This window comes from Rutidosis leptorrhynchoides, chromosome 2 (genome assembly GCF_046630445.1).
Source record: "Rutidosis leptorrhynchoides isolate AG116_Rl617_1_P2 chromosome 2, CSIRO_AGI_Rlap_v1, whole genome shotgun sequence".
Taxonomy (NCBI): domain Eukaryota; kingdom Viridiplantae; phylum Streptophyta; class Magnoliopsida; order Asterales; family Asteraceae; genus Rutidosis; species Rutidosis leptorrhynchoides.
In genome coordinates, this window is record NC_092334.1 from 507,038,092 (window position 1) to 507,061,761 (window position 23,670).

Here is a 23,670-nt window from a genome sequence, read left to right on the forward strand (position 1 = left end):
ATATGGAGTTTTGTGGTTGTTTAGATCTACGATGAGAGTTTGAATAAGATTAAATTGTTATTTTCTTTCTTGAGGATATAGATGCAGCTATCTGTTAGTTTAGAAAGGAGATAAAAAAGGGTAGAAAATGATGAGGGTATGGAAGGAAATAATATGCTGTATCTGGAGGACATCACTTTTGTGAATGAGCCATACTACTCTCCAGGCAGTTAGAATTAATGAAAAAGGTGCAAGTAAACACTCATCTATTTGACCGAATAAGTTCCTTTGGTCACCTAAGCCCATTAAGTCACAAGTAAACAGGCCCTAAGATAGATAGAATAGATAGAAGATAGATTGAAGATTGATTGGCCCGGCTAAAATATGGCACTTGATCAAACAACCCCCTAAACTATGCAAGTTATACCAGATATACCCTACTATCATTACCCTTATTTTCCACCCGCAATTGCCCTACAATTCAACCACCACCATGAACAATATCAGCACCGGAATACTATCGCCATCACATTCCTCATTATTGTTACATTCATCAACCCTATTTTACTTTAATCGCTACCGACAATTTCTAATTTCATCCTTTACCTCATCTTCTGGAACCAAAAAAATTTCATCTAATTGGAATACAATCTTCTGTAGAAATAATTCAATGCGTGCGTCACCCGCTTCCTCCGCTCCAAGTTCCGGTGTATCGCCGACGGTTGTCGGAGAATCGTCGGAGAATAAAAAGCCGCCGAAGCAATATCCGTGGCTGATTGTTGGTCTTGGAAACCCTGGGAAGTTGTATAATCGCACAAGGCACAATGTTCGTTCTCTCTTTTATATACATAAATATAATTTTAGTTACTCACTCTATTATTTTGGATTGAATTAGGGTTAGGTTTTTATTGCATCAGTTTCATGTTAATCAGTTGATCCAAAAGAGAGTGTATGGTTAAGCTTATTGAATTAGGTGTTTATTGACTTTTTGAATAAGGTGTTTATTGCATTAGGTATTTTATTGCTGGCTAATGGACTTATTGAATCTTAGAATGCCGTTTAGCTTAGTTTTATCGGGTTTGTGAGCTTTTAAGCTTCAGAAGACTCATTAGATCAAGTTGATGAGCTCATAAGCCGTTATAAAGGAGCTTAATGTTCATAAGCTAGAATGCTAGATTAGGTAATATGGAGTTTATATGCATATACTTATTGAATGACAGCATGTTACAACTTAGATGTTAGAGTATTTTGTATGTAAAGTAAGAGTGCATATGGAAGTAATCGTAAAATATTCTTTTCGTAACGCTTGGTTGGGCCAGCATATGAGCAGGCCGCTAGGTGAGCTTAATTTACTACTCACTTGTGGCTAGATATGGTTGTAGGAAAATGATAATTAACCTTTTTGGAAACTTAAATGCGGAATTGTTATTACTAACCGAGTTGTAATCGTATGAAAGGTGTGAACCACTGTGACTATGTATACTTGGCTACTTGCAGGTGGGGTTTGAGATGTTGGATGCATTAGCAGAAGCCGAGGGTATCTCCATGAGCAGTGTCTCGTTCAAAGCTTTTTTAGGGAAAGGTTTGTTGGTTATCATATAGATTTTTAATCATATGGTGTACGTTGTTTTCATCAAACTTATTTATGGGTTATAAAAGTTTCTGCGTTGAAATGGCTCAAAGTTTGCGCATCGATATTATTCATTTTAATATCAGATTTAACTAATCTGGCGGAGTTGGTTTTTCTTTATCATTAGGGTCTATTGGAAACACACCATTGTTGCTTGCTAAGCCACAAACTTTCATGAATGTTAGCGGTGAGTCTGTAAGTAAGCTATTGGGATAGTACAGTTATTCCTTTTTTTGCTATGTTAGTGTTATATGCAATAACTTGACCTTTTGATTTCTTGTAAGGTTGGAGCGATTGTTTCTTTCTATAAGATTCCACCAAAGCAAGTACTTGTGGTAAAGTCTGTCTTTAATTTTATTTTTAAGTTTATCCTCTTTTTAATGTCTAAATACTTTTGATTCGTGATGTCGCTGCAGATTTATGATGACCTGGATTTGCCTTTCGGAAAGTTGCGGTTATTGCCGAAAGGTGGACATGGTGGACACAACGGGTAACTGCCACACCACTATCAATCGCTCTTTTCAACTGTTTTATTTTTATGTATTGTTTCTTGAGTTTAGGACCTGTTTCATGGTTAGATATATTTTAAATTTTGTTCTATGGACCAAGGTTGTAAAAGACGTGAGTCGGGGACGCACCGGTCATGCCTAAAAAACGACGCGTTGGACGCAACGGGCGTTGACTAACGTTGACTTTTTAAAATAGCTTTATTAAATATATATATATTTATTTATTAAATATATATTTATATATAATATTATATAGATCGAATCTTAAAATATAAATTATATTTACAATAAACATGGACAATTAACAATTATTAACAATATTACAAAAAAATAAAAAAAATTGACCGACTTTGACCGACTTTTCCGAATTTGACCGAATTTTTCCGACTTTGACCGACTTTTTACATTTGACCGACTTTTTAGCAACGACGCATCGGCCATGCCTTAAAAACGAAGCGTCGGCCGACGCGTCGGTCAAGTCGGCCGACTTTTGCAACACTGCTATGGACCCATTCACATAACTATTGAACCAAAGTTGACCCATTTAGTAATTGATTCTGATTGTTTTAATGCTCTTGAAGGATGAAGAGTGTGATTAATCACCTTAAAGGGTCCCGTGACTTCCCTCGTTTAAGAATAGGTTGGTTAACCACCTCTTAAATACACTAACTATTTCGTAAGTTTTATGTAGTAATGAGTTGCCCCACCTATGTAGGCATTGGGAGGCCTCCAGGCAAGATGGAAGCTGCTAGCTACGTTCTTAAACGATTTAGCAAACAGGAAAGTGAAGAGGTATGTCGCATAACACTTGCTTCTAGCAAACGAATGAGCTAGAGGTGACAATTTTAACCCATTTGCTTATGAATGGGTCGGTTTGGGTGTGTTTTATCTCTTATGGCCCAAATGCGTAAAAAAATTAGCTTAACGTGATTCAGGTCAAATTATTTGAATACCGAAGTGTAATGCAAATGCCTAACTCCTTAAGTTATTATATTTAGAAAACCCATACCCTGCCTATGGCGGGATTGAGTATTGTTATTATTATTGTATTAAAAGAAAAAAAAGTTAAATTGTTATAGATTCATAGCTACAATTAAATTTTTTAGACAAAATAGTGCTTTGTGTAGACCAATTTAACAAAAATTTAACAAAAATTTACTTATTTAGACAGGACCCGTTACCTAACCCACCCATATTGCCACCTAATATTAAGGGAATGAGTGAATGATGGATCTTGTCATTCTGTATTTTGTAGCTGGATTTCACGTTTCAAACTGGCGTCGAAGCGGTTCGAATGCTTTTACTTCAAGGTTTTGATAAGACTGCTACATTTGTGAATAGTAAGAAACCCTTGAAAGTATAACCGTAGAATATCATTGGGTCATGAACTTCTTTTCCAAGAGATATGTGACATAAATAAGCAAAGGTTAACTATTCTTCTAGCAATTGTCAGCCGTCGATTTTGAGGTGACTATGATTCGTTTTTGAGATGCAGTACATGAGTACGTGGAAAATATTCGTTAAAAGCTATAGACTAGCCACTTGTTTATTGTTTAAAGTAATTTAACTGAAGTATTATTATTATGTAATAGATATGGTACTAACACATGAAATATTGAATTCTTATTAGATGGGTTTAATATTGATATGATCCATTTTAACAATGTGGTATTGTGGTGTGTTTATAAGTGTATTGGGCATGTGCGTTTACGTTTTAGTGAGAAAAAGGTAAAACTCCGTGATTATTAATGTGTTGTGATTGGAATAGTTTATACTTGACATTGAATTCCTAATTTTGCAGATTATGAAAGATGATTATGCTTGCAGACTTGAACAGACATAACTAATAAGTTTTAGCTTTATTACTTTGATAGTTTGATGGTCTGTTAAGGTAACATTTGTTGAGAATAATGTATACAACTGAGACGCACAATGTCACAAAACTAGAAAAATACCGGCCCGCGCGATGTGGCGAGACCTTTCGTATTGCATATTCATATTTAACGTAGCGTTATGTATTTACAGAATAAAAAACGCGTTGTTACGGGTATGTTTGAAAACACGTGGTTAGTACTTAGTATACCTAATAGACTCCGTGTTTTTAACGCCGAAAAAATCGCATTAAAAGGGAAAAGAACCATCGATATGATGTGGTCAGTTTAGGTTGTTTATTATACGTGTACATATATGTATGAAAAATATCCTGAAATATTTAGCTTTTTTAAAAAATAGTCCGTTTCAAGCGTAGCTAGTCGCGTTGTGTTCGTAAAATTATTTCGAGTTGAACAGTGCAGTCGGAAAAATTTAACTCGTGGCGAGATGGAAGATACGACCCGTTGAAATTTCAGGTGGATTTTGGTTAATTGTTTTTTGTAAAATAGTGATTTTACACTTTTTACCCCTGAATAGTTTAGACATTTAACATATTTGGGGGGCTGTTTTCTAAATTTGTTGTATGGTGTCGTTTTTTAAAACGACCAATATGTGTTGAGACGACCAATATGTGAGTGTGGTTTAGTATATATAGAAATAACCTAGGCGCATGATAATTGCATGTTAGGAAGCGACAACGTTGACAAGTTTAGGCCACTTGCAATGGGTCCGTTACCCGACCCGTTAACAGCCCAGGTCATGACCACCATCAGCAAACCTTTAAAGGCTCCGCCAGTAGGACCTGCAACGAGGCTAGCGGGTGGGAATGTGGGCCCCACGTGATTTTTTTTCCAACGGCTAGTTCCAACTTTAATTTTCTTTTAATACATTTATTTATTCTATATATATTAACCACTTTACACAAACAAAATCACACACTTAATATCAAACACTCAATATCATACACTCTCAATCTTCCATTCAATCAATTCAAACAAATGTCACAGCCAAACAACAACGATTTCTTCAGCCATATGTTAAACAATCAAATCCCATCACCGAATCATTCATCATCGAACCAAGCTAGCAATTCGTCTCCAAGCCAAACTAGTTTTTTTCAACAACAACAATTTGTTCCATCACAACCACTACCATTTCAACAACAATTACAATTTGTTCAACCACCCACCACTACCATTTCAACAACAATTACAATAACAAAACATGAATACATATTATTCACAATAACAATTTTCTATTAACCAACAACAATTCTTTTCACAATCACAACAACAACAACTTCCATACATACAACAACATTTAACACAACTGACTTTTGAAAGCATACCCGAAACACAACCCGAGACCGAAAAACAAAAAGCTAAAAGAAAGGGAAAAGGTAAATTAGCCGAAGGAAGTGAAAAGCCGAAAAGTCACATTATGCATTGGACTCCCGAAGAAGAAGAAATTTTGGCTGAACGTTGGCTCGATGTGACGGAAAATCCGAAAATAGGAACCTCACAATCGGCCGATTCTTTTTGGAATACGGTTGTAGCCAGCTATAATCAACTCGCTGATCGCAAAAGGAACAACGATCAAATAACCGGGAAATGGGCGAAAATGTCAAGAGATATCAAAGTTTTTTATTGGTATTTACAATCAATTATAAAGAAATTGGCAAAGTGGAACTAATGACTCGGATGTCATTGAAGCGGCACGTGAAGAATATCGGAGGCGTCAAGCTGTTCCTTTTACGCATTACAAAGCATGGCAAGTAGTTCGTAATTGTCCGAAGTTTTGTGCCCCAGAAGGCGTAATGACATCTTGGAGGTATCCACAACCGGAGCCACCGATCACTTTGGTGGACGATGAACCTTTAAGGGTTGATCCAAACCCCGATCACGCTTCTTTATTCGGGGACGACCCAGTCCGGCGTCCAAATGGTCGACTAGCTGGTAGAAAAAGCCGAGAGAATTCGGGTTCGTCCGACGCTGCCTCATCTTGTTCATCTTAAGAAGTTTGTTCTCAAATCATGCTCGCCCAACAAGAAATTGTTTAACTCAAAAACAAAAACGTGAGTCGTCTTTAATGAAAGTAATGAATCGCGCCTTTCGAATTTTCAACACAACTATCAACCCGAGTTTGGCAAAGAAAGACCAAAAAAATCTTCAAAAGTATCGACAAAAAATGAAGACGATCTTGTTATCCGACGAAGACGAACAACACAACGAAGACGAAGACGACGACTCGACACCTCTCGATTAGTTTCATTTTTATAATAATAGGTTTGATTTTTTTTATTTAATTATGTAACGTTTATATTTAATTATGTAATGTCTTTTATTTTTAATTATGTAATGTTTTTATTTTTAATAATGTAATGTTTTTATTTTATTTAATAAAATGTTATTTGTATTTATTTTAATTTTTAAATTGTTTAAAGTTTGGAATGGAGTGTAAGATAGTGAGGGTTTAGTGAAAGGAATGTGAAAGTAATGTTAAAGTGTTTGTGCTGATTTGGCGCTGATGTGGAAGAGAGAAGTTCAGTGAAAATGGAGAAGGACAGTAAGTGGCCTTACACTATCTTGTTGAAGTTTTAGTGTTTTACTTGAGGCTGATTGTACTTTGGGTGGCTCTTAAACTGTCCACGTTTAGCTAAATCTCGTGATTATACCCATTTTAGAAAGAAAAAAGCACACGGCCATATTTGAAGTAAATGGGTCGAAGTAAATGGGTCGAAATTGTCACCTATGATCTAAATGATCTAAATGATGCAAAAATTCATTACATTATTTATTCTACCCTCTTTAAGCTCAATCACTAATCTACCATAATTCATGAAATGAAAATTTTGCATCACCAGAGAATTTAAGGATGACGACTAGACAGACTTTTAAGGCAACATCTTGGGCGAATGGCAGCTCAAAATCAGAGGGTTACTAACCTCATTTACCAAAAAGATGCATGAATATCTTTGTTTCTTCCATTTTCGCATGAAAAGAAAAAAAAATACAATGTTTTCCTTTTCCCTATAAACAACACCAATAGATTTTTGTAAATTTTCTTACCTTGTTCCATTCTTGTTAGCTAATAGTTAGTGTTCATTCATTTTTCCTTTATGTGTACAACCAGTGGCGGATCTTGACGACGATTATTGGAAGGCACAATAATATACTGTATTGTAGAAAATGTTATTTACAGCACTATTGTTTAATTATAGATAAAAATTCACAATTAACATATAATATTAATTTTTAATCATTAATAAAGATTCATAATTGACATATGATATGTATCAAAAAAATTAGATTATTGTAAGATAGATCGTCTATATAAACAATAAACTAAAAGTATTTAAAGTTACGAGGCCAAAGATTAAGAATCAATTTATATTTGATTCTATATTACTTCAAAAATATCTATATATATCTAAAAATTGACTTCTATTGTCATAAATTAGGGTATTTAATCAACATAGTTACCCCAAATTTTTTACCCATTTGCTGCAATTAACCACATGGTAAATGAGAGTTAATTAAAAAAAAGTTAAATTTGTTAGGTTTCAAATTTTTGGGTCAGCAGCCACATATGTACGTAGTCAAAGCACCCAATATCTGTTTAAAGTCAATGTGTTGTGGTAATTTATTTAACATATTTAAAACCGAAAAGGCAACCGCTTCCTTCCCTATTTTGAAAACGCACGTCGTTCAGGCTCTCACCCATAAATTTGCCAGGCTCATGTATAACCGCCACAATCAACCTTCAACCACAATGACATGATCGGACGCCGGAAGGTTACCCCATACCTTCATCGGTATCGGCGAATCCTTTTCTTCCGGCATGCATGCAATTGAAGGTAAGCTTCCGGCCAAATCCATAGCTTCCGGCCAAATCGGTTAGTGTCTGTTCAGATTCATGAAAGATGTGATCATACATTATTTAATTCGTTAATTAATTGGGTTTTATATGTTTAATTAAATCTCAGATCTGTAACTCCCTATAATTGATTTCGGAATTTGCTCAAAATGCCCTTTCGTTTTCGTAATTAAATAACAATTTTCAGTTTAGGTCATGGTTTCATGTTTCATGTATGTGTATAAATGAGTAGCCTCTACAGTAGTATGATTACAGAAAGCAAGAACAATCCATCTTGGATTATTATACATTATACAAAAACAACTGACATTGCAATGGCACTACCTATTGAAAACAACATGGCACAGGGTGGTCAACGAACGTATGTTTATCTTCATGAATTGCAGCTAGGTGAAGATGCCGTTGTTAAGGTCATGATCTGCAGGACATGGGATACGCATTCGGCGTACGGCAAATACCTCAGCACGGATTTTATAGCTTCAGATGAGAAGGTGCAAAATTCCCCTTACATTTGGTTTTTGAATTTCTGTGTAATTTAAGTTACGTATATGTATATGATGTTTAATACTGAAGTTGTGTATGGGATGTACATACATACATTGTGGTTGAGTGCATTTGGTATTGTATAATCTTCTACTCCTTTAAAATAGATACATATATCATAATTGAGATACCTTTTTGTGTGTGGGGTTTTTTTGAATGAATGCATCCTTCTTTAGACATAAAGGTCAATTGTGACGCCCCGTACTAAATCATCATGTACGGATCATCATCAACAGGATCATTACAAGGTTAAGTACTATATGCGTTTTCAAAACAGAGTTTACATTCATAAATAAAAGTGACGTCATAACATACGTCAATTGTTTTACAAATCGAAAGTATGCTTCGCTAAGTAGAAGCATTAAATAAGTGTACGTGACCATAATGGTCGTTACATAACATAAGTTCATAAGTAAAAAGTTTGAATGCAACATAAGTAGTCATGCGATAACAACTCTAGGCAGCGGGTTCTACAGCACGACTAGTAAGATAGCGGAAGCGACTTCAAACACCTGAGAAAATACATGCTTAAAAAGGTCAACACAAAGGTTGGTGAGCTATAGTTTAAGTATAACAGTAATGTAAGTAGGCCACGAGATTTCAGTGCTACAACGAGCGTTTCAAAAGTATGTAAAGGTATATGCTTAACCGTGGGCACCCGGTAACTAACTTAACGTTTAATGTACCCCCTTAAAGTGCACTTGGCAAGTGCGTATAACCTCGAAGTATTAAACACTCGTTAAATGCTAGCGCTACTAGCCCGAGTGGGGATGTCAAACCCTATGGATCCATATCTAAGATTCGCGTTCACGGTTCAAAAACCAATGATTAAACGTTACCGAGCTAAAGGGAATGTTTCTGCCGTTATATAACCCACACATATATAAAGTTTAAGTACTCGTGCCTAGTATGTAAAACATAAAATCCGCATGTATTCTCAGTTCCCAAAATAAGTTAAAGTAAAAAGGGAATGCTATAACTCACAATGATTAGTAGTAATGGTAAGGTAGTAGTCGGAAAGTGGTGTGCAAGTAACGGTCCAAACGTCCTCAACCTAAGTCAAATAGCACTAAGTCAATAAGTCGTCTCAAAAGGTTTACAAGTACGTAATTAAGGTCATAAGGGTCATCATCAATCATCATTAAACAAAAGGTAACAAGTAAGACTCGTTTATGAAAATCGTTTAAAACAAAGGCTGACTTCGGTCAGTCACCACGGCCTCTACCCTTACTGAATTAAGGTGAGACCAGTGGTCATGGCTCCGTCTATGAGTCCCTTAAGTGTGGTAAAATTTACAGAAGCAAACTCGTCTTGGTTTGACCGTGGCGACGGTCTAAGTGCGAGTAGGTCAGAAATTTCTGCACAACGTTAAAGGACATGGTAACGATCGGAGGGCCGTAAATCCTAAACCGTAACTCGGATTAAGACGAGTCCTATATGAAAAGTTATCTACTCGAAAAGTTCTATCTGAAAATCAAGGTTAGAACAGCCCAGGTCTACTGGTCTGTTCCAGAAGCAGTAGGTCAGAAACATTTGGACAGAAACAGTGGGTTTTGGAGAGTTCCGGTTGTCTCGGTGCTTGATGTTCATCACGGTTCTCGTCCTTGATGCGTATAGCTTCAAGTGTACAACTCGTTGATGTGTTAACATCATTTTGACCAAGGTTTGTCCATCATAACTCAAGTGCAAATGTTGTAAGTGTTTGATGAACCAAGGTTACATGTAAGTTTATGAACAAGTTCATGAACACTAAGAAAGATCACAACCAAGTGTTGGATCCATGATACTTGCACCAAAGTGTAAGCTCTTGTTGGTTTCATGTCCTTGTTCAAATGTGTAGTAAGCAACTAACAATAAGAAATAAAGAAAATGAAAGATAAGCCTAAACCAACCATGAAGGTGGTATTCTAGTAACATACAACAAACAAGAACACAAGTAACAATTATAAAGATTATAAACTTTGAATCTTTTGAAACAAAATATGTAGAACATAACTAGATAGATTATGTTCTTGGATGTTCTTGATGAATACAAGATATTATGAAGAATCAAAACTAAGAAGTTTGATCTTGTAACATGAAAGTAAGTAAGTAAACAACTTAGTAATCTACAAGTAATTAACTTTAAAGAAGAACAAGTAACAAAATTTTTAACAACAAAGATTGATGATGATTATGTTCATGTAGAAATCAGTTTTTACCAACAAAGAAAAGAAGAAAAGAAGTTGTTACTTACAAGAAAGAAAGAAGAACTTGAGAGAAAAAGAGAGAAGAAAATTGCAAGTAATGTGTGTGTGTGTTTGAATGAGAGATACAAGGAATGAAGTAATGAATAAATGAAATCAAAACACCACTAATGGCCATAAGAATCTCGGCATTCAGCTGAATTGGGAGGGGGAATGGTTAAGTTCATTGGTTACTAGGGTGTTAAAGCTTCAAAAGTTGGTTAAAGAGTGGTTATACATGGGGATAGCAAGTAACAAGATTCCTAAAGCCTTTAACTATCTAGTTAACCTTCCAACTAACACTTACAAGGGTCATGTGGGCTAGTTAACTCATAAATAGAAGTAGGGTGGGCTTACACTAGTCCATTAACTAATAAAGCCCAAGTTGCAAGTAGTTTAACAATTAATCCACTAAAAGTCCAAGTTAAGCCCAAGTAACTAACTAATAGCCTTAGTTAATTAAAATGATTAATAAAATTAATCATGAATGTAAATAATATCTTAAAATATTATTCGTGCAAGTTCCGGGTGTCACAAAGACGTTTCGGGCATTTAAAGTTCAAGTACGGGCAATTAAAGCAACATGTAAATGTAATAACATACACTCGTTTAATCAAGCGTATTAATAATAATAATTATTAATAAATAACGTTGGAAAAACCAGGGTCGTTACATTACCCACCTGTTAAAGAAAATTTCGTCCCGAAATTTTAAGCTGAAGTAGATGGAGGAGTCGGGAAAAGATGAGGATATTTCCGCATCATTTGATCCTCTCGTTCCCAAGTAAACTCAGGTCCTCGTTTGGCATTCCATCGTACTCGTACAATCGGAATCTTGTTGCGTTTCAAAGTTTTGATCTCACGATCCATAATCTCAACAGGTTCCTCCACAAAGTGGAGTTTGTCATCAATAGTAAGTTCTTCCAATGGTATGATGAGTTCGGGTGCAGCAAGACACTTCTTCAAGTTCGACACATGGAAGGTAGGATGAACTGAGCTCAATTGTGCTGGTAGATCCAAACGGTAAGCAACTGGTCCAACACGTTCCAAGATTTCGAAAGGACCAATGTATCGTGGGTTCAACTTTCCACGTTTTCCAAAACGGATCACACCTTTCCAAGGTGCAACCTTCAACATTACACGATCACCAACATTAAATTCAAAGTCTTTCCTTTTAAGATCGGCATAGCTCTTTTGGCGATCACGGGCAGTCTTAAGTCTAGCTTGGATCTGAGCAATCTTCTCCGTGGTTTCGTGAACTACCTCGGGTCCGGTGATTTGCTTTTCGCCTACTTCGGCCCAACAAATAGGAGATCGGCACTTACGACCATACAATGCTTCAAAAGGTGCAGCATTAATGCTTGAGTGATAACTGTTATTGTATGAGAATTCGGCGAGTGGCAAATGCCTTTCCCAGGCCTTTCCAAAATCAATGACACATGCACGCAGCATGTCCTCCAAGGTCTGAATCGTTCGTTCACTTTGCCCGTCAGTCTGAGGATGATAAGCAGTACTCATGTCAAGACGAGTTCCCATGGCTTCTTGCAAAGAACGCCAAAATCTGGAAGCAAAACGGGGATCGCGATCGGAGATGATTGATAAAGGTACACCATGACGAGATACAACCTCTTTGATGTACAGCTGAGCAAGTCTTTCCATTGTATCAGTTTCCTTCATCGCTAGGAAGTGTGCAGATTTGGTGAGGCGGTCAACAATAACCCAAATAGTATCGCATCCGCCCACCGTCTTCGGCAGCTTAGTAATGAAATCCATTGTGATCCTTTCCCACTTCCATTGTGGGATTTCCGGCTGTTGAAGTAACCCAGAAGGTCTCTGATGTTCGGCTTTAACCTTTGAGCAAGTCAAACACTTACCAACATAAGTCGCAACGTCCTTCTTAAGATTTGGCCACCAATACTGTTCCTTAAGGTCGTGGTACATCTTACCTGCACCGGGGTGAATCGAATATCTCGATTTGTGTGCTTCATCAAGTATCAGGCTTCGTAGATCTCCATAGTAAGGTACCCAAATTCTTCCGGCATAACATCGGAGTCCAGACTCTCTAACCTCGAATCGAGAGACCAGTATGTTCAAATGCTCGTGAGATATGTTCTCCTCCTTGAGAGCCTCAACTTGGGCTACTCTGATCTGGTTGTTGAGGTTCGAATGGATGGTGATGTTCAGAGCCCTAACACGGAGAGGTGCCGTCCTCTCCTTTCGGCTTAAAGCGTCAGCTACAACATTGGCCTTGCCAGGGTGATAACGGAGTTCACAATCGTAGTCGTTGAGCGTCTCGATCCATCGACGCTGTCTCATATTCAATTGCTTCTGATCGAAGATGTGCTGGAGACTCTTGTGATCGGTGAAGATAGTGCTCTTAGTTCCATACAAATAATGTCTCCACAATTTGAGTGCAAAAACAACGGCTCCAAGTTCAAGATCATGTGTAGTGTAGTTCCGCTCGTGAATCTTCAATTGGCGGGAGGCATAGGCAATAACCTTTGATCGTTGCATCAGTACACAACCAAAACCACTCTTCGATGCATCGCAATAAACAACAAAGTCGTCACTGCCTTCAGGAAGTGATAGGATAGGTGCGGAGGTTAACTTCTTCTTCAAAGTTTGGAATGCTGATTCGTGTGTGGGTTCCCAAATGAACTTCTTGCCCTTGTGAGTCAGTGCGGTCAAAGGACGCGCAATCAGAGAAAATCCTTCGATAAACCTTCGATAATAACCGGCGAGACCTAGAAATTGGCGAATATGCGTTGGAGTAGTGGGGGTCTCCCACTTGCTGATGGCTTCAATCTTGGCGGGATCAACTTTGATACCCTGGTCGCTCACAACATGACCCAAAAACTGTACTTCCTTCAACCAAAATTCGCACTTGGAGAATTTGGCGTAAAGTTGCTCTTGTCTTAAGAGTTCAAGCACAAGCCGAAGGTGTTGCTCATGTTCTTCTTCGCTCTTAGAGTAGATGAGGATATCATCTATGAAGACGATAACAAACTTATCCAAGTAAGGCTTGCAGACACGATTCATGAGATCCATGAACACGGCAGGTGCATTTGTCAAACCGAATGGCATCACGAGGAACTCATAATGACCATAACGGGTCCTGAATGCAGTTTTCATCACGTCACTTTCCTTCACCCTCAGCTGGTGATATCCGGATCGCAAATCGATCTTTGAATAAACGCTCGATCCTTGTAGTTGATCAAAAAGATCATCAATTCGTGGAAGAGGATATCGATTCTTGATAGTCAATTTGTTGAGTTCACGGTAGTCGATACACATACGGAAGGATCCATCCTTCTTCTTTACAAACAACACAGGTGCGCCCCAAGGCGAGAAGCTTGGTTGGATAAACCCTCGATCTAATAGCTCTTGTAGTTGACTCTGTAATTCTTGCATCTCGGAAGGTGCGAGTCTATAAGGTGCGCGAGCTACAGGTGCAGCTCCTGGCACTAAGTCAATCTGAAACTCTACTGCCCTCGGTGGCGGTAATCCAGGCAGTTCTTCGGGAAAGACATCGGAAAACTCGTTCACAATACGCACATCGTTCACGTTCTTCACCTTAGTTTCTACCGCTTTCACATGTGCTAGGACAGCAAAGCGTCCCTTCTTCATAATCTTTTGCGCTTTCACGCAACTAATGAGATTCAACTTCGAGGTACATCTCTCTCCATAGATAACCAGTGGTTCGCCATCTCCTTGTGGTATGCGAAGTGCTTTATCTCCACAGATAACATCGGCCTTTATCTTGCTCAACCAATCCATACCGACGATCGCGTCAAAACTTCCCAGTTTGATAGGTATCAAATCAATTTCGAAATCTGCACCAGCTATGTTGATAATAGCTCCACGACTAATATGGTCAACCTTTTCAAGTTTTCCATTGGCGACCTCGACAAGCATACTTTCCTTCAAAGGAACTAACGACCAATCTAACTTATCACAAAAATGTCTACACACATAGCTCCTATCGGCACCAGTATCAAATAGGACAGAAGCTAAAAGATTGTTGATCTTGAATATACCTGTCACCAAGTCGGGGTTGTCGCGAGCGTCCCTTGCATTAACATTGAAGGCTCTAGCACGTGGTGGTCCGCCATCCTTACGCTTGTTAGGACACTCGTTTCTGAAATGGCCCGTCTTTCCACATTCATAACACTTCTTAGGCCCATTGTTGTTGTGGTTTGGCTTCACATTCAAAGTGGTAACCTTGCAATCCTTACCAACATGTCCAGATCGTTGGCACTTCTCACAGATAACATTGCAATACCCAGTGTGGTGCTTGTAGCACCTATTGCATTGTGGTAAGGTTCCTTTGTAGTTCGGATTGGTGCGGTTGTTGTTGTTGGGGTTGGTGTTGTTGTTGTTGTGCATGTTGTTGTTTTGCCTGAACCCTTCATGTCGTTTTGCCGGGTTTTGATCATAGTTCCTACCCCTGTTGTTGTTGTGGTTGTTGTCCCATTTCCTCTTTTCACCACTAACAGTTTCAAACTTAGCCTTCTCCGGCTCGTCAAGGATGATTTGATTCAGGAGAGTATGCGCCATGCGCATTGCTTCGGGAACACTTGGTGGCTTGGATGAGGTAACATTACCCTTGATGGACTTAGGAAGTCCCGAGAAGTATTTCTCCAAACGCTTAAATTCGGGGGTGACCATGGTTGGACACATAAGAGCCAATTCCAAAAACCTACGGTTGTAGCTGTTAAGGTCGTTCCCTACGGTCTTCAATTGCATAAATTCGATTTCCATCTTTTGAATCTCGGTTCTCGGACAGTATTCCTCGATCATAGCACATTTAAATTCTTCCCAAGGCGTAGCATACGCCTCATCAATTCCTTTCGCTTGGGCCATGGTATTCCACCATGTGAGCGCGCCATCAGACAGCGTGCAAGATGCAAATTTCGTTTTGTTAGCCTCAGAACAATTGCTAACCCTGAATACCGATTCCAACTTTTCGAACCATCTGGTGAGACCGACGGGTCCCTCAGTGCCACTGAAGTAGTGTGGCTTGCAGTTTTGGAATTCCTTGTAAGTACACCCATCTCGGACGACAGGTGGATTGACAGGCGGTGGTGGTGGAACTTGGGGTTGTCTTTCAGCTAGTGCAGCAGCGACACGTTCGTTAATCATGTCCTCAATCTGGGCGGCGGTAGGTGTGGTTCTTCCGTTGGCCATGATGTTCTATACAAACATTTTGACTCAAGTCAAAATCCATTATGCAAATAATAATAATATAGTATATAACAACCAACATGAAAACAGCACAACACATGTTGATTAAGTAATGCAAGCATATATAAGTACCACAAAACCATGATATGATAATGTAAATAGAACACTTGCGCACAAAGTAACAACACAAATTCCATTCATTAATGATAATAAGTTCATACATTACAATAAGTTCGTACATTACATAAGTGAAATATGAAATTACAAAAGAAATTACAATACAGAATCTAGTACAAAGTCCTACGGCGATGGTGGGTACAAGATGTCCAAAACATGAGTCATCTGCTCCTCGAGCTCAGTAACTCGAGTATGGAGAATCTCAATCTCCCGCCTCATTTCCTCATTAGAGGAAGATGGTGGGGCAGGTGGTGCTGGCGGTGCAGGTGGAGCCGGTGGTGCTGAAGTGGATGGTCCAGCTCTGGGGGGAGACGGTAATATCAGTGGATCGGCGGGGTACGGCACCAGCCGTTTACGAGCAGTGATCCTACGACGCCGACCATAAGCGTCAGTGACAGTACGACCAGGAATTATGCCAGCGAAGCGATACCGCTTCTTCGGCGGGGTAGAAGGTGCCTGAATCGGTCGGTCAGCGGGATCCTCCTCATCACTGGAGTCGTCAGATGAGGTGTCGTCTGAAGAAGCATCGGTGGAAGAACCGTCGTCTGAATCATGCGGTGGTGGCGCGGGTGGCTCAACATATCCGAAAGCGGCCAACATCTGTCGGTGTCGGCCTGGCGTAATCACGGCTAAGCGGCCGTCGGCAGTGCGTCGGCAAGGTGTGCCCCAGTGATTGCGGAAGGGACCTTCCCCGAACTCCGCGGGGATCTCCATGCCACCAATGCGAGCCAGTTGCCTCAGGGGTCTGGAAGAAGACGCCGGGATAGGCACACTAGAGCTAGCTCCAGAACTAGAGGCGCCGGGGTCGCCAGTGGGTGTCGGGGCCGGAATGTCAGCAGCAGCAGCAGCAGCAACAGGTGCAGCAGTGGGTGGAACAACGGGGCCTGAGCCGCTCGGGATGTCAGTAGGTGGAACGTCCGACATCTGAACAAGGAAAAATAAATTTTCCATGTCAGTATGTCATAAAGCAAGCAAATAATAGGCCAACAGTTTAAATCATGTATAACAATAAGTAGCATGGCAATATCAGTAATCGTACGAAACTAGCATGCAATCGAAAGCAAGTAATAGCATGCAGTAGTGAAATCACGTAGTAGCATACGGCATATAGCAGTAACAGTAAGCAGCAGCATGCAGTAAGTTCAGCGAAAACAAGTAAACTAACAAGTTGTAGATTAGCCCTATTAGTGAATCCTACTCGGGTCGGTCTTAGACTCACTAATGCATCCTAATTCCCTACAACCAATGCTCTGATACCAAATGTGACGCCCCGTACTAAATCATCATGTACGGATCATCATCAACAGGATCATTACAAGGTTAAGTACTATATGCGTTTTCAAAACAGAGTTTACATTCATAAATAAAAGTGACGTCATAACATACGTCAATTGTTTTACAAATCGAAAGTATGCTTCGCTAAGTAGAAGCATTAAATAAGTGTACGTGACCATAATGGTCGTTACATAACATAAGTTCATAAGTAAAAAGTTTGAATGCAACATAAGTAGTCATGCGATAACAACTCTAGGCAGCGGGTTCTACAGCACGACTAGTAAGATAGCGGAAGCGACTTCAAACACCTGAGAAAATACATGCTTAAAAAGGTCAACACAAAGGTTGGTGAGCTATAGTTTAAGTATAACAGTAATGTAAGTAGGCCACGAGATTTCAGTGCTACAACGAGCGTTTCAAAAGTATGTAAAGGTATATGCTTAACCGTGGGCACCCGGTAACTAACTTAACGTTTAATGTACCCCCTTAAAGTGCACTTGGCAAGTGCGTATAACCTCGAAGTATTAAACACTCGTTAAATGCTAGCGCTACTAGCCCGAGTGGGGATGTCAAACCCTATGGATCCATATCTAAGATTCGCGTTCACGGTTCAAAAACCAATGATTAAACGTTACCGAGCTAAAGGGAATGTTTCTGCCGTTATATAACCCACACATATATAAAGTTTAAGTACTCGTGCCTAGTATGTAAAACATAAAATCCGCATGTATTCTCAGTTCCCAAAATAAGTTAAAGTAAAAAGGGAATGCTATAACTCACAATGATTAGTAGTAATGGTAAGGTAGTAGTCGGAAAGTGGTGTGCAAGTAACGGTCCAAACGTCCTCAACCTAAGTCAAATAGCACTAAGTCAATAAGTCGTCTCAAAAGGTTTACAAGTACGTAATTAAGGTCATAAGGGTCATCATCAATCATCATTAAACAAAAGGTAACAAGTAAGACTCGTTTATGAAAATCGTTTAAAACAAAGGCTGACTTCGGTCAGTCACCACGGCCTCTACCCTTACTGAATTAAGGTGAGACCAGTGGTCATGGCTCCGTCTATGAGTCCCTTAAGTGTGGTAAAATTTACAGAAGCAAACTCGTCTTGGTTTGACCGTGGCGACGGTCTAAGTGCGAGTAGGTCAGAAATTTCTGCACAACGTTAAAGGACATGGTAACGATCGGAGGGCCGTAAATCCTAAACCGTAACTCGGATTAAGACGAGTCCTATATGAAAAGTTATCTACTCGAAAAGTTCTATCTGAAAATCAAGGTTAGAACAGCCCAGGTCTACTGGTCTGTTCCAGAAGCAGTAGGTCAGAAACATTTGGACAGAAACAGTGGGTTTTGGAGAGTTCCGGTTGTCTCGGTGCTTGATGTTCATCACGGTTCTCGTCCTTGATGCGTATAGCTTCAAGTGTACAACTCGTTGATGTGTTAACATCATTTTGACCAAGGTTTGTCCATCATAACTCAAGTGCAAATGTTGTAAGTGTTTGATGAACCAAGGTTACATGTAAGTTTATGAACAAGTTCATGAACACTAAGAAAGATCACAACCAAGTGTTGGATCCATGATACTTGCACCAAAGTGTAAGCTCTTGTTGGTTTCATGTCCTTGTTCAAATGTGTAGTAAGCAACTAACAATAAGAAATAAAGAAAATGAAAGATAAGCCTAAACCAACCATGAAGGTGGTATTCTAGTAACATACAACAAACAAGAACACAAGTAACAATTATAAAGATTATAAACTTTGAATCTTTTGAAACAAAATATGTAGAACATAACTAGATAGATTATGTTCTTGGATGTTCTTGATGAATACAAGATATTATGAAGAATCAAAACTAAGAAGTTTGATCTTGTAACATGAAAGTAAGTAAGTAAACAACTTAGTAATCTACAAGTAATTAACTTTAAAGAAGAACAAGTAACAAAAGTTTTAACAACAAAGATTGATGATGATTATGTTCATGTAGAAATCAGTTTTTACCAACAAAGAAAAGAAGAAAAGAAGTTGTTACTTACAAGAAAGAAAGAAGAACTTGAGAGAAAAAGAGAGAAGAAAATTGCAAGTAATGTGTGTGTGTGTTTGAATGAGAGATACAAGGAATGAAGTAATGAATAAATGAAATCAAAACACCACTAATGGCCATAAGAATCTCGGCATTCAGCTGAATTGGGAGGGGGAATGGTTAAGTTCATTGGTTACTAGGGTGTTAAAGCTTCAAAAGTTGGTTAAAGAGTGGTTATACATGGGGATAGCAAGTAACAAGATTCCTAAAGCCTTTAACTATCTAGTTAACCTTCCAACTAACACTTACAAGGGTCATGTGGGCTAGTTAACTCATAAATAGAAGTAGGGTGGGCTTACACTAGTCCATTAACTAATAAAGCCCAAGTTGCAAGTAGTTTAACAATTAATCCACTAAAAGTCCAAGTTAAGCCCAAGTAACTAACTAATAGCCTTAGTTAATTAAAATGATTAATAAAATTAATCATGAATGTAAATAATATCTTAAAATATTATTCGTGCAAGTTCCGGGTGTCACAAAGACGTTTCGGGCATTTAAAGTTCAAGTACGGGCAATTAAAGCAACATGTAAATGTAATAACATACACTCGTTTAATCAAGCGTATTAATAATAATAATTATTAATAAATAACGTTGGAAAAACCAGGGTCGTTACATCAATAGTGTGTGCATCTTTCTCTTTCTGAATGTAGTTGACCACTATATAGTGGATGCAAGCACAATGAATCCCTTTGTTTGTAATTGAAAAGTTTGTAAAAAACTGTGTAATATATATGCATATTATGAATTAGACCCATGTTTTCTAAATTTGTCCCTTTGTATATTTTATGCTGATGTGGTTTTTTTTAAATGAATCCAACCTCCTTTACACATATATATCAAAAGTGGCTGCATCTTTTTCTTTCTAAATTTAATTCACCCCTGTATAGTACATGCATACACAATGAACCTCTTTATTTGTAGTCGATAAGTTTGTAAAAACTGTATGACATCTATAGATATTAGGAATTGGACCCATGTTTTGTAAATTTGGTCCTCCGTATATTTTATACAAGTCTTTGTATGACTTCAGCCTTCTTTACACATATATATCAAAACTTTCAGCATCTTTTCCTTCCTAAATTTAATTCTCCCCTGTATAGAGCCTGCATACACAATGAATATCTTTATTTGTAGTTGATAAGTGTGTCAACACTGTATAACATATCTATATATTAGGAATTGGACCCATGTTTTGTGAATTGGCTCCTTTGTATATTTTATCCAATTCTTTGTACACTTACACCTCTATATATGTATGCATATACATATTTAGAGTTGATGCCCACAAATGAAGCCTCTGCATTCGTAGATGTTGATTTTTTGGTCACCGTATAATCATATATACACCTTCGTATATTTTATGCTGGTGTGGTTTATTAAAATGAATTCATCATTCTTTTGACATAGATGATAATACTTTATGCACCTTTTGGCTTCTGAATTTAGTACACCCTCCTATAGTTCATGCATATTTTCTACAATTCTTTGTTGACTTGCACCTCTCTATATGTATGCATATAAATATTTAGAATTCCTGGCCACACATACATGCTCTTCATTTGTAGTTGTTGATGCATATTAGTAATTAGAATGCTCACATATTGACCCCCAGTTTCCTGCTAATGATTTAATTTCTTGGATGTTGTACAGGGAGGCGTGATTCAGTTGACCGCCAAAAGCACTGTTGCACATTGCTTTATACCTAGGCTCAAGGAAGGTTCAGTGTATTTGCTCAAGAATTTCGAGGTCGTTCCCAATAGAGACAGTTACCGTATATTGAGGGACAACAAGTTCTTGATTCAGTTGCAGGGGTCTACCTTTTTGAGGAGGCAGCAGTCGGCCGGTACAGCGGGCTACATCCGACACCCTTTCGCCTGCATTCCATTTGAATCCTTGGAAGCAACTGACGGGAAATATTTGATTGGTAGGGTTTCTTAAAAATTTACATTTCATTTCTGTTTATGTCAAAGTGCTTATACAAGATACCCCTACTAACTTCTGAATTTTAGATGTCGTTGGATGCGTGTTGAATGTGGGAACGCCACAGAACCCAAAAAAGGGAACGCCCACTCTAGAATTTGAACTAGCGAACGAACGGTACACGGCCCATGTGACTGCCTATTTGGCTTCTGCGAACTTAATTCTTAGGTATCATCTAAAAACTTTTATGTTGAGCCTCCCTCTTTGTTAACAGGGATCAGCGGATCAGGGTGACATTGTGGGGAAACTTGGGCTCTTATTTCCTAGGCCGGAAACCTGCGACAAACACATGCTACTGCATCATTTTAAGCTCAGTCTCTGTGAAACAAAACTACTATGGTATGCTTTATCACTTCCGTCAATGGCCCCCCGACTAATATCATGTTCATTAACAACTACTATTACCCTCCCTTTACAGGTACAAAGGCTTTGTCAAGCACATCATCGACCATGATTATGGATGACACGCAAATACCCGATCTCAGTGATTTCATCAACAAAATCAGGTATATGTGGTTTCATTTGTTACCAAAAAATGTGCATAGTTGACCTAAAACTGGTATTAAAGAGCAAGGGAAATTTCGACAGCGGCGTTGAGTTTTCGGACACTCAGGAAGATTTATATTCCGGGCGCCATTTTCCACCACCCAAAGAAGGGACACTCGCTGATCTCCTGGCGCTGGTCCGTAAAGGGAAAAACAGTGCGGTAAGTACACTCCAATAGAAAATGTGTTTTCATGTTATCACCAACAGGGGTTTCCCATCACATAATACCACTAACTGCTGCGGTTAAATTTTAGGGTGACGTTTTCAAGTGTAAAATTGAACTGGTTAACATCCGCATGAACAAGGGGTGGCATTACACAACCTGCAGTATCTGCAAAGCGAAAAAAGGGATCACGAGGAAGTTTTGTGGCTACTATTGTGAATCTTGCGCCAAAATTGTGCCTGAGCCGATTACCAGGTATTTATTGTCTATACTTATATGTGGGTTCCAAACTCCAACCATCTATCTCATTTGTTTGACCTTTCACTGAGGCCTGTCTGATACATGCCCGCTATACATTCCCAGGTTCCGAGTACAATGCGATGTCCGAGACGCGACTGCTGAGACCATGGTTGTTTTCTTTGATGAAACCGCGGAACAGCTGACTCAGACAACCGCGCCCGTTCTGTTGGCTGAACAAGATGAGGTATGTTTAACAAGTTTTGTCGCGTACGTTTGTTTGCGCATGCTAACAGTTCATGCTTATATCCATCTAGGAAACCTGCACAACCGTTTTGCCGAATGCGCTTGCAAACCTCTTGGGAACCACACAGGTCGTGTTGATAAAGACTAGCTCTTACTATGAACACGGAACGTTTGAAAGCTTCAATTGTATAAAGGTGTACTTGGATGACCCGGTTCCCGAAACCCCACCCTCTGGATGTGACGAGGACGTCACCGTACCTACAGTTGCTGAACCAGTTACTCACACTAATATTTCCCCATCGTCCGCCTCAAAAGGGCTGAAACGCGAGATTGATGTCCCTACACCAGCAAAGGACTTGGAACGTCTGAACCGCCGGAGGTAACCTATTACCCAGCCTACTTATATAGAAATATGGAATCATATATACAAGGGCAGACACCCGTTATATAATGCTCCCATTATTATCAATTGTGAAGCCCACGCTTAAACACATCGTTGTCATGAAATACAGGTTCATAGTTACTACGTCTGATTCGGATGATGACCAGCCCCCTGCAGCAACAAATGTTGAAGAGAAGGAAATGAAGAAGAATGCATAAAAAGGAGCCGCATAATTAAAATAAAGAGCTCAACTTAATGAGTTATAATTTCAGTCTTTTATCTTTGTAAGCACATTTTTCGATCTCCTACCGCTGTTGGCGTGTTTAGCCAACATGAATAAACTTTGTCCCCCATGTTTTTGGGCATTTATAATAAAGTCTATGTTTCCGTTATTCGTCATGCTTTAAAGGTATTATAACCATGTCGGTTTTTATGGGTTTACATTATATGGTTGTGTTGCCGTTATTACCCGATTCCCATTTAGTGGAGAATGCAGTTACCATACAACCCTCCAAATTTAGGATGTGAGTACCTTTGTATGCATTCTGACCCGATTGAATTCACCGTATGCACTATTCTTAAATTGCATGCCACTATAATCTGGGCTTGGTATAAGGGCCTGCTGCAATATTTTTTAAGTTATGGTAACTGGTAACTTACATAAACGAAAATAGGCTTGAATTAGAGGCAGTTGATTTATGTACTTGCATGAATGTTTACTATGCATGATTCGTTTACACTATATACAATCGTATTTAGGTGTACC

General features: G+C 38.8%; 2 protein-coding genes across 2 annotated transcripts; both read left to right on the forward strand.

Annotated features, from left to right (window-relative positions):
• Positions 1-528: 528 nt before the first annotated feature.
• On the forward strand, positions 529-3,748 carry LOC139892792 (peptidyl-tRNA hydrolase, chloroplastic-like). Its single transcript, XM_071875918.1, has 8 exons — positions 529-805; positions 1,477-1,561; positions 1,737-1,804; positions 1,894-1,944; positions 2,026-2,099; positions 2,700-2,758; positions 2,834-2,910; positions 3,374-3,748. Exons 1-8 carry the CDS (start codon positions 650-652, stop codon positions 3,479-3,481), a joined length of 678 nt encoding a protein of 225 aa, XP_071732019.1. The 5' UTR covers positions 529-649; the 3' UTR covers positions 3,482-3,748.
• Positions 3,749-8,090: 4,342 nt separating this feature from the next.
• LOC139889520 (replication protein A 70 kDa DNA-binding subunit B-like) lies at positions 8,091-23,122 on the forward strand. Its single transcript, XM_071872466.1, has 10 exons — positions 8,091-8,396; positions 21,001-21,274; positions 21,360-21,447; positions 21,545-21,669; positions 21,749-21,836; positions 21,919-22,036; positions 22,131-22,294; positions 22,403-22,523; positions 22,594-22,901; positions 23,035-23,122. Exons 1-10 carry the CDS (start codon positions 8,091-8,093, stop codon positions 23,120-23,122), a joined length of 1,680 nt encoding a protein of 559 aa, XP_071728567.1.
• The last annotated feature ends 548 nt before the right edge of the window (positions 23,123-23,670 follow it).